Raw genomic sequence first — 16,928 nt, 5'->3', positions numbered from 1 at the left:
ATAGGAGGGCTTCGTGTTCGTTTCAAAGCGTACTTATCGCGTCCGCTTTCGAGACCGTTTTTTCGTGCGTGTTCTAGCTGAAATGTCGCTCAGCTTGTCTCACGGACTAATGACAAATTTTAGTGGAAAATGCTAAACGAAATAGACGGATGCAAATGATGTTCATCGTTCGCGTCGACTAAAGCATATCCTGCTTTTCTGGACAGGTACCAACTAGCGCCCCAAGTGGCCGCGGCACGAAGCTAGCGCGTTTTCAATGGAACGAGCAGGTCTTTCGTTCCAATAAAATAATTAAAAGTGCAGGTCAATTATTGAAAAAGGCTGGTGACGGACATATTGCATAGTGAGCTTTAACCTCAATGTATGCAGTAAAATTTCAGTAAAAATATCCTTATGATAATCAAAAGCCTATCCGCTTGAAAACGTTTCATCTGAGTTCCCACTTTGCAAGCTGATACCGACTTCAACCGTTGAGCAAAGGGTTATTTCGAATGTTTCATTTCGGGAAGGCGTGTCATCCTTCTGCCCTTCACTCCGGTTCCGGACTATACGCATGCGAAGAAAGTGCTGCGTAATGAGCATCGTCAGCACGAAGTCGCGGGATCGAATCCCAGCCATGGCGGCCACGTTTCGTTGCGGACGAAATGCGAAAACAGCCTTGTAGTTAGTCTTACGAGCACGTTAAACAACCTCAGGTGGTCCAAATTTCCTGAGTCCGCCACTACGGTGTGATTCATAATCCGATTGTGGTTTCGGCACGTACAGCCCCATGGTTCTGCCAACACTTCTGCCGCGATGCGATGTGCCACTTGAGGCAATAACATTGCTCAACCTTCTCATAGTTTATAAACAATGGTGCACAACAACGCCTCAAGCAAACACGCCTCCCTGTATGTTCTGTGGACTACGCAGACAAACAGCAGTGGTACGCGCAAGGTAACACTTACCAGCAACTCAGTATAGTATTGCACCAAATGCTGAAGAAATGAAACATTCGCAGTCACCATCACCGCTAAATGTCGCAAATCAAACCAAACACCAGAGAGAGCTTCGCTTGCGAAGCTCTCTCTGGTGAATATTTTTCGGGTGAAGCTCTCTCTGGTGAATTGGGAATATCGATTCCCATAGTGCGTGGGATCCGCATAATTTTCTTGACTGTGAAGTTATATGCTTAACGATCGCATTCAATAATGGTATAGTTATATTCGAAGTGAGAAAAAGCGGCTGTCGTGTCCACGGTAAATTTGATTTAAACGGCTTCAATCCAACTGCCGTTGAATGATTGCCGACTTCCGTAGGAATTTAGTCGTCACTATGGTCTAAAATTGGTAGTGAACTCAGGAAGTTGATGAACGGCAAGAAGACAGGAGCCTGCAGACGGTCTCAGGAAAATAAGATGACTTTTTTAGCAGCATGGTCAAGGCCGTGCTTTGGTTTCGACATCTATCAAAAGTCCCCTAAGATATGAACATAGGCCGGCAAAAATGCAGGGACCTTGGGAAAGGTGAAACCGATGAAAAACTCAGTACAGTACTTACCTAAATATAAAAATAAAAGATAAAAAAACCTTAACGTATGTTGGCAGGGAGGCTTAATTTCGGGACAACTATATCGGATGACTACCCATATAAGCGAGATGCTTAGTCGTTAGACTTACAGGAGGAGTCCTTACATGGTGGGTCCTTATAGGGTGAGGCATGGGTCTGAAATTGTCACATTAGTGACAATGCACTCTACGGTGTCCTTTTTCGAAGGCTGTTACCAATTTTGGCGCAATAAGGATGCCAACAAATTGTCTCATGTGCCAAATGTCACGCTCCTCGAACTGGCAACATTCCTTAATGATGTCCTCGACAGTCGCACAACTCTTGAATGCAAGTAAGTGTGAGGAGTTGTGCGACGAGACCTTTGAGTACGCGGGCAGCCTTTTTGGTGTTCGATGCCTTCTAGTCTGCATTGCGGCTATACTATATAGGCAGAACGGCAACATTGTAGACAATATGGAAAACAACCAAATCCTGCATGTGTTACGGCACAATAGTCTTAAATAGTGGTCTTCTTTCACGCACGCGAACAACCGTTACAGCGTGGTGCTTTGGCAACTAAACGCAAATGCTGTACATGTCATGCCCAAAGGCGTACCTGGCCCGGTGACCAGTAAACGTGACGTGAGATTGCGAGCAGCTTGGGCCATAGCCTGCTAATGGACGACGACAAAGAAACAGCTCGCACAATTATTGTGTCACGCCTTCTGCCTCAAAATGCAATTGTTCATGCGTCCATCTTAATACCGAAGCAAATCTTATCTCGATTTCCAGATGCTGCGGTAGGCCATCAGTGCAGAAAGGCAAGTTACTAGGGAAATAACAGAGGGTACCTTAACGAAACCGATAGGAGAAAATCACAAGCCGTCCACGACGGCATCTGTCGTGGACCCTGCTTGACAATGAGAACGCTTTTGCTCGGGGCTCCTCTTGAGATACACGGAAATTGAGAAATCGTATTTCTCGGCAACTACAGCACCAAATTTGGTGGGGTTTGTTGCATTTATAAGAACAATTTAAGATACAGTTACTGTTGGTTGCAAATGTTTGATTAATGTCGTCCATTGTTTTACAAAAATTGGCAATGATCGCATGTTTTTAGAAAACGTAACTATCTGTAACTCGGCGATCAAAACGTATATCGCAATTTCATCAGTTGTACCTAAAATACATCTAAATGGGACAAAATTGATATAATATACATGACTCTCAAGAACGCCACGAATTTGTGAGCAGTACTATTGCGAAACCCTTGTAAACGATCTAACAAATTCACGTAAGATAGAAATCGACATATCAAATTTGTCCGCTTTGGATGCTCTCATAGATGCAGTTAACAGAGCTGCGATATCTATTCTACATGCAGAGCTGCGCATTTGTAAGCTTCGTGCTTATATCTTTTTCAAGATTACCAATTTTAGAAAATTCCTTATAGAACATCCAGAATTCGCGATTTCGCTTCTCACATTCACTAGAATCTTACATAATCTTTCAAATGAAACAAATTTCATTAAAATCGGGCCAGTGGTTATCTCAGAAAAGCGTTTCTGCGTTTTACATGTATTGAATTGGCGAATCGGAGTTTGGCCCGAGCTAAAGCTGCCGCGAAGTGCTTTCGACGATTCCCCTAGCCCGGTGACTTTGCAGCATAAAAAAAATGAAAAAGAAAAAGAAAAAACGTGTCTGCCTTTAGGGAAGCCTCTGAAAAGCCCGGAACCAATCACCACTCGGTTTGCCTCATCGCGACTAGACGTTCTTAGGATGACAAGTATTTTCCAGCCTACGAGCGGCAATTCTTTATCAAGAAGACTGATAACGCCGGCTGGACAAGCTTTGCGGTGAAGTTCAATGCGCAGGGATAGTTTTTATTCGTTTACCTTTGTTTCGTTGACGTCATCGGTTGCAGGGAGAAATTTGATAAGTTTAAATTCACTACGCCATGAGGTCGCACTCCCGCGAACTAAGTCCTGATGTCCAGAAAAGCTGAATACGGATATGCTGCCTTTGTAAGATAAATCAGTAAAGTTCTCAATAGAAACCGAAAGCTGCGCCACGCTTGTCCAGGCCACGTGGCGCTGTATGAAGCTCCGCCCCTCTAAGCCTTGCCTTCATGACAAGGAGCAATGACAATAAAAAATCACTAATGTCCGCGTTTTTCAAGATATGTGTTCAGTCACAGTAATGCCCCGAGTACGGGTTTACATGTTTCCATAAAGCCGTATTGATTCCTTTGTCCAGGTACCAGGCATACCGAGAGCCACCCGGTTCGGAAAACGAATACCAGCTCACCCTCACCTACTGGCACATATTCGCCGCCAGGCTTATCTTTGTCGTTGTGTTTGAGGTAAGCGCACACTCGTGAGCAAAGGTGTGTGAAGCTTTGTGTGAGGCATATGGAGTCGAAACACAAGTACACACACACGCACACACAGACGCACACGCAAGCACACACACACAGAGACAGACAGACAGACAGACGCACGCAATTTTTCCCCCGCACGGCCCGTGCCGACTTTAGGTATGACTTACTGTTGAATTGACCCCACGTATCTCTTTAAGGCGAGCTCCATCTGGTGGTGGTGCAAGGAACCCAGTGGCGGGCGCGTACTCCGCTGTGATTGGTTGGTCTATTCGGCCAGAAATGGGTGAATAGACCAGACCGTATGACCAGCCAGGCCGCAGCTCCCACGGTCACTAAACCCGGTGAGGGCCTAAAAAGAGAAGACGAATAAGAAGTAAAAAAAAGCCCAGTATACCGATCTCAACACGTTCAGAGGTCGTGCACACCAGCCCTACCGGCGCCATATTATATGCATACGAACATTGTTTCTCACTGTATTTCGGTTCAAGGCAACATTGACGGGAATGCTGTGTAGAATGAGATCGGTGAATTTGCATAACGCATTATTAGGGGATTCAGGGGTATTATTATTTTTTGTAATTTTGTTTATGCAATACTGTGAACAAACAGGGTGAGCCAAGTCCGAGCAGGGTGAGCAAAATACAAAAGATTATTTACACAGAAGAACAAGATGAAACAAGGGTGCAACACGTTTTTGAGACAAATTGCTTGGTCATAAGGTAGACGATTAATGAAATTTTTAACTTGATTACAATGCATATATAATAATTACACGAAATAACAACAAGATTATTTACACAAACGATATACAGCTCACGGGCGCTTGGAGTATGCTTGTTTATTCAGTCATCTATTGTTTGTGGAAAAAAAAAGAGGATTGAGTGTGTCAGTCCTTACGAAAATTCTTTTTAGAGAATGAGGGCAGTGGTGCCGAGTGGATCTGCTTATCAAGAGGGATACGTATTTTTCGGTGTCTAAGGCTAGCCTATGATTAATTAAGTTCGAAAGAAACTCTAACCGACTTTTCTTTCTTCGATCTTGTAATAGTTTAATGCCGTTATCGGTTAGTAATGCAGTGGGGGAGACAGTAGCCTTAATTTTACCGTAAATAAATCGTACTGCTTTTGTTTCAATTCGTTTTAGGTTATTAATGTTAACTTTTGTGGGAGGGTCCCAAACTATGGAAGCATACTCAAGTTTTGGCCTAATTAAGGAAAAGTAAGAGAGTATAGTTTAACACTAGGCGGAGCAGTCTTGAGTTTGTGGTGCAGAAGGCCTAGTTTCCGGAAAGCGGCACAGCAGATGGTATTGATGGGATGGCTATCTGTTGTCTATTGATGGGATGGTATTGATAGTATTGATGCGACGTCTTGTCTAACCGCACTGCTATCGTATGTTCACTGTTTAATCCCATCTCCTTATAATTCCATAACTCTAGAATTAGAGCGGTTTGTCACCAGAAAAAAAGAAGAAAAAAATTCTTTAGCAATTTAAGGTACTATGTTGGGAGGGTTGGTGCGTAGCTAACAAAGGTAATGTGGCGTAACCAACATTGCCTTTGTTAACATTTCGTCTGCAGTCCGCTAAGGACTAAACCTAGCGGTATCCCTTGCAGCAGAGGTGGCATGTCGGAACTAGTTTTGAGATTGTTATATTACATGGTCACCTGGAATTGCGAATCCTACAGCCCGAGTTGCGTTATGAATACACATCGCAGTGTTTTTGCCACCTTCAGGCTTCTCACCAATATAGGTTGTCAAAAAGATCGACTTTTTGCGATAGCAATGGATCGTCTACTCGTGGTCACAGGTGCACACTGTGCACCGTAAAAATGTTTACACCCTTGTGGGTGTTTTCTTGTCGAGCGGGTAACACTCCTACCATGAGGGCCTTACAAAAATTTATAGAGGACGACAACGGAGCTCTAACTAGACGTGAAATTACAAAGGATGTAGTTGAAAACTATGTAATAATTTTGACAGCCTTGAGCACACAAAAATATCCACAGGAGAATTTCACAGGAATAGATATGAAACTCTTTCCTGGGACATTCCTTTGCACCGAAGGCTGTTGGAATGATTACGTAGTATTCAACTACGTCTTTTGTCAACGCACGTCTAGTTAGATCCCCGTTGTCGTTCTGTATAATTTTTTGTAAGGCCCTAACTGTACACTCTTCAACAAATGTACACCCTTTGGGTCGTATCTTGCCGCACAGCAATAATCCCCATCAGTCTTGCTTGTGTTTTCTTTCTTGAAAACGCATCGCTCGCTACTTTCCTGTCGAGAATGCTCTGTCGTGCTGATAACGCGCATGCCATTCGTGAGTTAGAAGTGCCGGGCTCCCAGCATTAAGGAAATGAAATGTGGGCAAGACATATGAGGATTATTGTTGTGTGGCAAGATAAGACCCAAAGGGTGTAATTTTGCTTACACTCTACACTCTAAGTTTACACCGTTTGGGGTAACAGTGCAGGCCATTGACTCATCCACCATGTATTGCATGAACCATTTCTTCTCTGGCTTGGAAATGTCCGCGTGCAATTCTCAGTTGATGATCACAAGTGTGGTACCATCCTTTCTAACCCACTGGAAATATGTGTTCATAAACTCAATAATTTCGGACTTAGAAGTAGTGGGCGAGATTAACACTGCCGAGATCACTATTCCTTCTTCCATTTGTATAGCACAAGCATCCGCACATTCGGCTATGATTCTGTTCATCCCAAGCAAAATTCTGTTCATCCTAGCAAAATATTTTTACATTCTTTCTAATAAAATTACTTTATACCTTTGAATTAAAAGAACGGGTCACATATACGCGCTTTTCTTGGTTTTAATGCCTGTTGGTTCCATGCGGCCATAACTAATGAAATATCGAATTCATACCTCGTTTCTCCTCAGCCTGGTAGCTCATTTACCGTTATGATGTGTTGCGGCATAGCAAGTTGTCCCCACTGTTTAATGCGTCTTACTGGGTAAGTCACGAAGATCCATGTCCAGGAATATCGGACAGTGCGTCTCCCAAAATTTGTTGAACTTCACCGCGATACGCGAGCCTAACTGAAGGGGCGGCATTTTTAAAAATTATATTTCAGAACGTCTGCCTAGTTTTCCCAACTTTTTCTTAGCAACGTCGAGAGGGTACTCATCATACCCACTTACGACACCTATTCGACAGGGAGCACTAAGTGCCGACTAATTGCGTACGTTACTAAGTGACGTAATTGAAGTAAGTGAAGTAAGTGACGTAATTGCGTACGTTACTAAAAGGAAGCGCCCTCTCGATGTTGCTATTTGAAGCTTGTAACTCGGAGCACCTTATCAAACATATATATTCTTAAAATGCTGCCCTGAATGAAGCAAACTAGTGTATTGCGTAAGTTAAGGTAGTGTAGTGCGGCGAAATCCAACCGATTCCCAGAGGGTCAAAATTTCCCAGGTATGACCCACTTCAGGTAAGGGATGCCGAGTGTGCGCACTGATATTTAAGAATAATTTACTGAGAAATACGCAACTCCTTAAGGCCGATCCGCACGACGGGCCAAGTCCGCGGGCCGCTTCGTCACGTGATGCGACGTCACGGCCCGCCGCGGTCCGGTCCGGCGCAGAGCACATCCACACGGCGGAGCGCCATAGCAGACGGCAGAGCAGACCAACCAGCTACACTCTCGGCCAGAGTGTTATCATTGTTATCATTGCGGCTCGAGTCCCACAAAGCCGGGAACTGCTCAATGAGGTGTAGAAAATGAAAAAAACCTCCTCGCCACTCCAAGAGGACATGCTGTTTCAAAAATATATCTGTTGCACGCACGTGTAGGCGGAACGGCGGACATGACACGACTGGCTTGACTGGCTTTTGCTGAGCCGAAAACTAGATTGGATTTGGCTGAAGACACTCTGTTGCTGGACAACATTCGTAGGCTAAGCCAAAATCGCTGCGGTTTACATGCGGTACACCGCCAAAACGGAAGCGTGAAAAGCCTCGGTGATTTGTTGGACCGCGAGGGCCGCGGTCTTGCGCGGGCCAACGGCGGTACGCACGAACTGGTGACGTCCTATCACGTGATGCGCGGACCGCGATCCAAAAGAGCAATTTGGTCCGTCGTGTGGATCGGCCTTTACCGGTCCGTTAGGTGCACGTGACCGTCGGGCCCACGTCAGCGTAGGATACATATTTCGTTCAAATCCGAGCACCTAAAGTAAGTACGAGCTGTGGTCATTTGACCCCCGCAATCGTTTTCTTTTATTATGTTTTGCACATGCGCAGCACGTGGTCTTTTTCATAACGGGTCTCGTGGCCGCTCTCATACCGGACGTGCCTCAGTCAGTGCAGCAGCGGATAAGGCGGGAACAGATCGTGGCACAGAATCTGATCGCCGGCCTGCACACCGGCCAGCGTGCTCGGTCCCGTCCAGGATCTAGGAGCAGCCTCTCCAATGTCAGCAAGTGATCGTCACCAACTTCAGGATCGTCGCTGCCAAGACTATCCCGCGATACAAGCGTGATCATCTAATAAGTAGTGGAGGAGTTTTGTTCGCTTCGAACTGTTGTTCCTGAAGCAGCATGCTCAGGTCATCCTGTAACGTCTCGGCGTACACAACTTAGTAGAGAGAAGTGTTTGCGAATTCATTCGTCCGAAGAAATTAAAGACGCTGCGCCGACAAATGTATATTTGAAAGGGTGCATGGTTCGGCTCCACCCCGTGGGCTTCGTTAAAAACCTATTTATTTATTATTTGTAGAGAAGTGTTTCCGGGCCGTGCGTAAGTTTGCAACCGCGCAAACTTACGCACAGCCCGGCGTGGTTGCTACTGTGGTTGCGCGCCGAAGGCGAGAAATGTGAACAGGATTGGAAAATCAGGCACGATGGGCTGAGTAACGCCAACTTCCGGCGTCGCTTAGCTTCACAGAGAGTGACTTCAGGGCCCCTCATTCATCATCATCATCAGCAGCAGCAGCAACCAGGTTACGCCCACTGCAGGGAAAATGCCTCTCCCAGACTTCTCCAACAACCCCGTTCATGTACTAATTGTGGCCATGTAGTCCCTGCAAACTTAATCTCATCCGCCCACCTAACTTTCTACCGCCCCCTGCTACGCTTCCCTTCCCCTGGAATCCAGTCCGTAACCCTCAATGACCATCGGTTATCTTCCCTCCTCATTACATGTCCTGCCCATGCCCATTTCTTTTTCTTGATTTCAACTAAGATGTCATTAACTCGCGTTTGTTCCCTCACCCAATCTGCTCTTTTCTTATCCCTTAACGTTCAACCCATCGTTCTTCTTTCCATAGCTCGTTGCGTAGTCCTCAATTTGAGTAGAACTCTTTTCGTAAGCCTCCAAGTTTCTGCCCCGTAGGTGAGTACTGGTAAGACACAGCTATTAAACACTTTTCTCTTGAGGGATAATGGCAACCTGCTGTTCATGATCTGAGAATGCGTGCCAAACGCACCCCAGCCCATTCTTATTCTTCTGATTATTTCCGTCTCATGATCCGGATCCGCCGTCACTACCTGCCCTAAGTAGACGTATTCCCTTACGACTTCCAGTGCCTCGCTACCTATTGTATATTGCTGTTCTCTTCCGAGACTGTTAAACATTACTTTAGTTTTCTGCAGATTAATTTTTAGACCCACTCTTCTGCTTTCCCTCTCTAGGTCAGTGAGCATGCATTGCAATCGGTCCCCTGAGTTACTAAGCAAGGCAATATCATCAGCGAATCGCAAGTTACTAAGGTATTCTCCATTAACTTTTATCCCCAATTCTTCCCAACCCAGGTCTCTGAATACCACCTGTAAACACGCTGTGAATAGCATTAGAGAGATCTTATCTCCCTGCCTGACGCCGTTCTTTATTGGGGTTTTGTTCAAACGCTTTCTCGTAATCAATGAAAGCTATATATAAGGGTTGGTTATATTCCGCACATTTTTCTATCACTTGATTGATAGTGTGAATATGGGCTACTGTAGAGTAGCCTTTACGGAATCCTGCCTGGTCTTTTGCTTGACAGGAGTCAGGTGTTCCTAATTCTATTTACAATTACCTTAGTAAATAGTTTGTAGGCAACTGACAGTAGGCTGATCGGTCTATAATTTTTCAAGTCTTTGGCATCCCCTTTCTTATGGATTAGGACTATGTTAGCGTTCTTCCAAGATTCCGGTACGCTCGAGGTGATGAGGCATTGCCTATACAGGGTGGCCAGTTTCTCTAGAACAATCTGCCCACCATCCTTCAACAAATCTGCTGTTACCTCCCAAGCTGCCTTCCCCCTTTGCATATCTCCTAAGGCTTTCTTTACTTCTTCCGGCGTTACCTGTGGGATTTCGAATTCATCTAGACCATTTTCACTTCCATTATCGTCGTGGGTGCCACTGGTACTGTATAAATCTCTATAGAACTCCTCAGCCACTTGAACTATCTCAACCTATTAGTAATGATATTGCCGGCTTTATCTCTTAACGCATACATCTGATTCTTCCCAATTCCTAGTTTCTTCTTCACTGCTTTTAGGCTTCCTCCGTTCCTGAGAGCATGTTCAATTCTATCCATATTATACTTCCTTATGTCAGTTGTCTTACGCTTGTTGATTAACTTCGAAAGTTCTGCCAGTTCTATTCTAGCTGTAGGGTTAGAGGTTTTCATACATTGGCGTTTCTTGATCAGATCTTTCGTCTCTTGCGATAGTTTACTGGTATCCTGCCTAACGGAGTTACCACCGACTTCCATTGCACACTCCTTAATGATGCCCACAAGATTGTCTTCATTGCTTCAACACTAAGGTCCTCTTCCTGAGTACCTTCCGAATACCTGTTCTGTAGCTAGATCTTTAACTCCTCTAGTTTCCTTCTTACCGCCAACTCATTGATCGGCTTCTTATGTGCCAGTTTCTTCCATTCCCTCCTCAGGTCTAGGTTAATTCGAGTTCTTACAATCCTATGGTCATTGCAGCGCACCTTGCTGAACAGGTCCACATCTTATATGATGCCAGGGTGTAGGGGTTGAGGGACGGACTCCGGGATGAAAACCCAAAACTTGGGAGATTTATTCTACATTATGTACAGGGAGGTAGCGTGAATTAACAGTCGTAAAGACATTACGGGCCGGCAGCAACTCGGACGCTGCGGCCCGCGGCAAGAAGTTCGAGAGAGGTGAATCAGGGAATCAGGGAATATCCCAGAATGCTCAGGTCTCTCTGGAAGGCTTCTTATAAACCCTTCGAGCACTGGAAGTCACGTCATGTTCGGCCAATGGGAGAGTCCGCTCCGATGACGCCACTTTCAGCCAATGGTAGGCGCCCGTGTCGCGGTGTCACACCTGGCGGCTCTCTGCGGTCTTGCCTCGCAGACTGGCAATGCACTTCTAACGAGGAGAAGGGGAGGGCTGCTCATGCTCCATTGTCCGAGGCCCACCTGCTAATCCCGGCGGCGCACGAACTTGTTGGCACGTGAACTTGTTGCCTTAAACTTGTTTGCTCGGCCGCTCCTCTGGAATGTGCTTTCCTGCTTCGGCATTCCTCAATTAGCTGTGCTGCGACTCGAAGTGGTTTGGGGAACTCGAAGTAATCGCAGGAAACAGCTCCATATCTAACAGCTCGTCCTCGCCCCGGTTGTTCTGAATGGCCGGTGAACTCAATTCGCTGGCCATGAGGAACGCTGAAAGAAGCTGCAGGGTACTGGGGTCGAGCCTCGTTTGACAACCCTCGGGATCCTGGGCCCTGGAGAACATACGTCAAACAAACCAAACAACACAGCGCTGCACCACGCGTAAGCGCAGGCTCTTCACCCCTGACTCGCCAGGCTATTACTGAGTCAAAATCAACCCTGATCTTTTAGTTCCCCAATTTTGACAAAACAGTTGTAACCACCCTTCCAAACAGCCATTCATTTCTCCTCGAATGCCGACAAGACCAGAGTACCATTGTTGTTGCAAAACAAAAGGGTCGTTGACGATGCAAACAACAAATGAAAACAGCCGAACATAACTTAAGTGGCCTAACTACACGAACAGCATGTTTCCAATCTATCGCAGTGGCGTACTTATCGCACGTAATGGTGCCACTGAACAATCTGGTCAACCTCACAAGTACGTAATCACAAGCGCGCTAGCCTTGTGGTCACTAAACAGAACGCGTACTTGCGTTGTAGGCAAACTTTTCATTTACGCTTACTCACGTTTCTTTCCTGAAAGTTCTACAGGACACGTGACGTAAACGAACAATTAAACTTGCGGGACTTACACACTCCGCAGAACCCTTAAAATAATGCGTCTTCTACTAACTCTTTCCACGCACGCTCACTAAAGAAGTCATAATACGGCTGCCCTCCACACACACTAGCAACCCAGTCATAAAGTCTGCTTCCTTCCGTCCACACAGGACACGCGCTAATGGAACTAAGAACGCTTCTCCGTGCAACTCATGCACTCACTGAAAATCTACGCGCTTAACCTTAGAAAAGAAAGAAGGTTAAATAAAACACACGCGCGTTACGATAGGCCTCTCAACAATAACCTTGACCCTCAGGTTACTCACACACAAACACACAAAAAAAACCTATCTACTTATTAATGAGCATCTCGCGAGACTACATGTTTACACAAACGCGTCTTTCAAATCTCGGAGCTTTCTCAAACCGAAACAAACAAAGCTCAAACCTTACACATTGAAAGAAATCCTAGTCTCAATTCGCGAAAACTTTCCGATGCTCAAAAATAAAACAAAACACTTCATTTCTACGGAAGGGCTCTTGGCCTCCCTTTTCAAACGCTTATGTCTGACTTACTTTGAGTCTGACTCGAGGTGGGCGTGGTCTGAAAACTACTCTGGCTGCCGAGGAAACACAAAAGGGCTGATTCACTATCAGCTCCCCCAAGACGTTACGGTCTCCTGCCAATTTGCGTCCTCCCTCCCCGCTTTCAACCCGAACTCGATTGACCGCGTCGCTACTCCCCACCTGGTCTAGTCCTGCCACCTTGCGATTCTTCGAACTGCACGCTGAGCTATGAAAAGAACTACGGAACGACGAGGAGATTAACTGCCCCGTGCCCTTTGTCCGCGTCCGTGCAGGACATTCTTCGCGGTCCCCCTTTGACCGGTGCTTTGAACGTTTAGGATGCGTCAACATCGTCAGTGACGACCGCACCTTTCTTCTCCTCGCGCCCTGCCCATTTGGGGTTCTCGCCATCTTTGGCGGCGCTACATTAATTACCGACTTTCGGTCTCTACCGCGCTTCTTTTTACGGCGCTTTCTCTTCGCACTCACGTTCATGTCGCCTTCTCGTGCCTCGTGCTGGCCGGTACACATTTCGTCGGCCCGGATCGGTCTCTTACCCGCACAGTCTGAGTGATTTACCTTTAAATCAACATTCTCTCTGCCTCGACTGGCGGACAGCTCAACCGACTCTGGCACAATGCAGCAGGCTTTACTCGAGTTAGACAACTCGCACTCTTGCGAACTGCCCTCTACTACATTGCCCAGCGCACGCTGTGCATCGACACACAGCCCGTCGGTATCGATCGCTGTCTCACGCGCACAGTCCGAATGATTAATAACTGAACCATCCCTATCTAGGCTATCTAGACTGGCGGAGAGCCGCACCGATCCCTGAACAATGCAGTTGTTCTCTCGTGAGCTACGGAGCTCGCCACCCCGAGAGCTATTCTCAACTGCATCGTCCAGCTCGCACTTCACTTCTGCACGCAGATCTGGCTCTACATGGGTGCTCGCGCCTGTCGCGTCAACAGTACCCTTTTCCTCGCTAGCAACCTCGCTAACCTTACTAGCGAAGCACACACGCGGTAACTGTGCCAATTTGTTCGCAGCTGGCCTAGCTGTCTCCACAGTCATCTGTTGGCACAGCACCTCGTCGCTCTCACTCTGGCCTTTAACGGCCTCTGTTGCCACTAAGGCATCGTTAGCAGCTAGCCTTTTCCCCGCACTTATGAATCGGCAGCCAATCTCACAGGCACTACTCTGCTCGTCGGCTTCTGGCGAAACTCCGCTAGACACTTCCTCATTCTTTCGCTCTGTACTACCTACAGAATTCTCAGACAGCCGTTCTCTCTGTGCCAATAACTGATCACAATACTGTATCTCTTTGATCAGTGCTGCCTTCTCTCTCTCATACTTTTCCTCTCGCTCAAGCTTACGTTGATTCTCACGTTCGCGTGCCTTCTCACGTTCGTGACGCTGACACCTAAGAGTAAGTTCTTCAAGCTCATGCTTCCGTTCCTTCTCGCGTGGTTCACGCTTACTCTCACTCTTAAGTTCACGACGCTCCCGCAAACGTACACGACGCACACGCTCCCGTGGCTCCTGTATCACCTCCCAAGCAAGCTCAATGCTTTTGTCATCATTGCCACTATCTTGAATCGCCTTTATGATAGCTGGCGTTTTCATCCGTTCGTCCGCCTCAACTCCCAAATCGTCGCACACCAACAACAAGTCCAACCTCGTCAACCTTCTAAGATCCATGGCAGCTGCCCCGACAGGTGGTTAAAACTGTTTTCCTTAATTAATTTGTGCAAACACACAATGCAACAAACTCCCGATTCCCAGAACTATCAAAATTGAACACACAACCTTTGAGTCTGGCGAATCATAAGGAAAAAAACCACGCGCTCACTTACGGTTGCAGCACCCTGCCATCCGGTTCATTCGTCCGCTGTTCCCGGTTCCTCCGGACTCCCTGGGTCGAAGGCTCGCTCCTTCTTCGCTACTCCCAGTTTCTTCGGACCTCTTTCGACGAAAGCTCTCTTCTTCGCTCTTCCCGGTTCCTTACGATCTCTCTCGACGAAGGTTGATTCGTAGCGCTGCCACCAGCTGATGCATTCGGAGGCGATCCTACCGCTGCCAACCAGATGTAGGGGTTTAAGGACGGGACTTCGGGATGAAAACCCAAAACTTGGGAGATTTATTCTACATTATGTACAGGGAGGTAGCGTGAATTAACAGTCGTAAAGACATTACGGGCCGGCAGCAACTCGGACGCTGCGGCCCGCGGCAAGAAGTTCGAGAGAGGTGAATCAGGGAATCAGGGAATATCCCAGAATGCTCAGGTCTCTCTGGAAGGCTTCTTATAAACCCTTCGAGCACTGGAAGTCACGTCATGTTCGGCCAATGGGAGAGTCCGCTCCGATGACGCCACTTTCAGCCAATGGTAGGCGCCCGTGTCGCGGTGTCACACCTGGCGGCTCTCTGCGGTCTTGCCTCGCAGACTGGCAATGCACTTCTAACGAGGAGAAGGGGAGGGCTGCTCATGCTCCATTGTCCGAGGCCCACCTGCTAATCCCGGCGGCGCACGAACTTGTTGGCACGTGAACTTGTTGCCTTAAACTTGTTTGCTCGGCCGCTCCTCTGGAATGTGCTTTCCTGCTTCGGCATTCCTCAATTAGCTGTGCTGCGACTCGAAGTGGTTTGGGGAACTCGAAGTAATCGCAGGAAACAGCTCCATATCTAACAAGGGTTAGTGCAGAGTACAAAGTCTATTTCATTTCTAGTCTCGCCGTTCGGGCTCCTCCACGTCCACTTTCGGCTATCCCGCTTGCGGAAGAAGGTATTCATTATCCGCATATTATTCTGTTCCGCAAACTCTACTAATAACTCCCCCGCTATTCCTAGCGCCTATGCCATATTCTCCCACTGCCTTGTCTCCAGCTTGCTTCTTGCCTACGTTGGCATTAAAGTCGCCCATTAGTATAGTGTATTTTGTTTTCACTCTACCCATCGCCTATTCCACGTCTTCATAGAAGCTTTCGACTTCTTGGTCATCATGACTGGATGTAGGGGCGTAGACCTGTACAACCTTCATTTTGTACCTCTTATTAAGTTTCACAACAAGACCTGCCACCCGCTCGTTAATGCTATAGAATTCCTGTATGTTACCAGCTATAATCTTATTAATCAGGAATCCGACTCCTAGCCCTCGTCTTTCCGCTAAGCCCCGGTAGCACAGGACGTGCCCGCTTTTGAGCGCTGTGTATGTTTCTTTTGGCCTACTAACTTCACTGAGCTCTATTATATTCCATTTACTGCCCTCTAATTCCTCTAATAGCACGCCTAGACTCGCCTCACTAGATAACGTTCTAGCGTTAAACGTTGCCAGGTTCATATTCCAATGGCGGCCTGTCCGGAGCCAGGGATTCTTAGCACCCACTGCTGCATCGCAGGTCTGACCGCCGCCGTGGTCAATTGCTTCTCAGCTGCTGGGGACTGAGGGCCTCGTCCACGTCTTCGATCGCTTTCATGTGCGGCCGTGCCGTGCGCAGCAGCTGCCGGAGTACAATCCCTCCGCCCCCCGTCCCTCCCCTCCCCCGGTGCGTCGCGCGCGAAGGAAGACGGGGCGCTTCCTCCCCGTTTTCCTCCCTTGCCTGCGCGAGATTGAGCCGCAATCGTCGGGGAATCCTGGCAGGTTTCACTCGCGGATACATCATACGGGGCGCGGCGACGATAGAGAACTCTTTACAGAAATAGAGAATTCTGCCGGCATACCGACCCTTTCAGCAAAGCAGTTTGCTCTGGAGAAGCGAGATGGCGGTTTTGATGGCACGCTGCCAAGGTCCCTAGATAAAACAAATTTACGCGCCGCACGTTGCCTCAGCGAAAGCGCATGAATACGAAACCATTACCTCTTCATCCCTGCTTCTCTGAGATCAGCTGCCCGGAAATGCAATTGACTTTCCGCTCACACGCTGTACTCCATTCTTGTTGCAAAGTGTGGAGCGATGGAGTGCAGACATGCGCAGTAGTTCGCTGCAAATATTGACTTGCCTATAAGGAATGGAATGAATCTGCGTATCCACTTTCACGGACCCGTGCTAAATAAGGACTGCCTCTGTTGCCGGCTCTTCGCGGTTTACGGCTTCCCTCAATGAATAAAAAAAAATCATTCACCAGCCGGGGTTGTATCGCTAACCTCCAAGGAAAGGATTCCTATCCCGGAACGTCTGCAAGAGTGAGTACCACTCATTACACAGGGAAAAGGGCAGTAGCGCCGTTTCTTGCCATATAGTAAGTTTCTCGCA

The 16,928-nt window shown here is 47.2% G+C and overlaps 1 protein-coding gene and 1 long non-coding RNA gene across 2 annotated transcripts in view; one reads left to right on the top strand and one right to left on the bottom strand.

The window, feature by feature from the left end:
* Window positions 1–8,588, top strand: part of LOC135912110 (anoctamin-4-like) — a 65,662-nt gene extending 57,074 nt beyond the window's left edge. The window contains exons 27-28 of the mRNA XM_065444494.2: window positions 3,783–3,888; window positions 8,177–8,588. Coding sequence (XP_065300566.1) covers window positions 3,783–3,888; window positions 8,177–8,359 — 289 coding nt within the window. The 3' untranslated portion in view covers window positions 8,360–8,588. The remainder of the gene's footprint in view (window positions 1–3,782; window positions 3,889–8,176) is intronic.
* The window catches only part of LOC135912111 (uncharacterized), a 42,971-nt gene that overhangs the window by 8,238 nt on the left and 17,805 nt on the right, over window positions 1–16,928 (bottom strand). The window contains exon 2 of the long non-coding RNA XR_010567563.2: window positions 4,074–4,255. This is a non-coding gene — a long non-coding RNA (uncharacterized lncRNA). The remainder of the gene's footprint in view (window positions 1–4,073; window positions 4,256–16,928) is intronic.

Source organism: Dermacentor albipictus, chromosome 10, assembly GCF_038994185.2.
Source record: "Dermacentor albipictus isolate Rhodes 1998 colony chromosome 10, USDA_Dalb.pri_finalv2, whole genome shotgun sequence".
Classification (NCBI taxonomy): domain Eukaryota; kingdom Metazoa; phylum Arthropoda; class Arachnida; order Ixodida; family Ixodidae; genus Dermacentor; species Dermacentor albipictus.
Note: the sequence above shows the minus strand (reverse complement) of the source record. Positions and strands in the feature narration are given on the sequence as shown.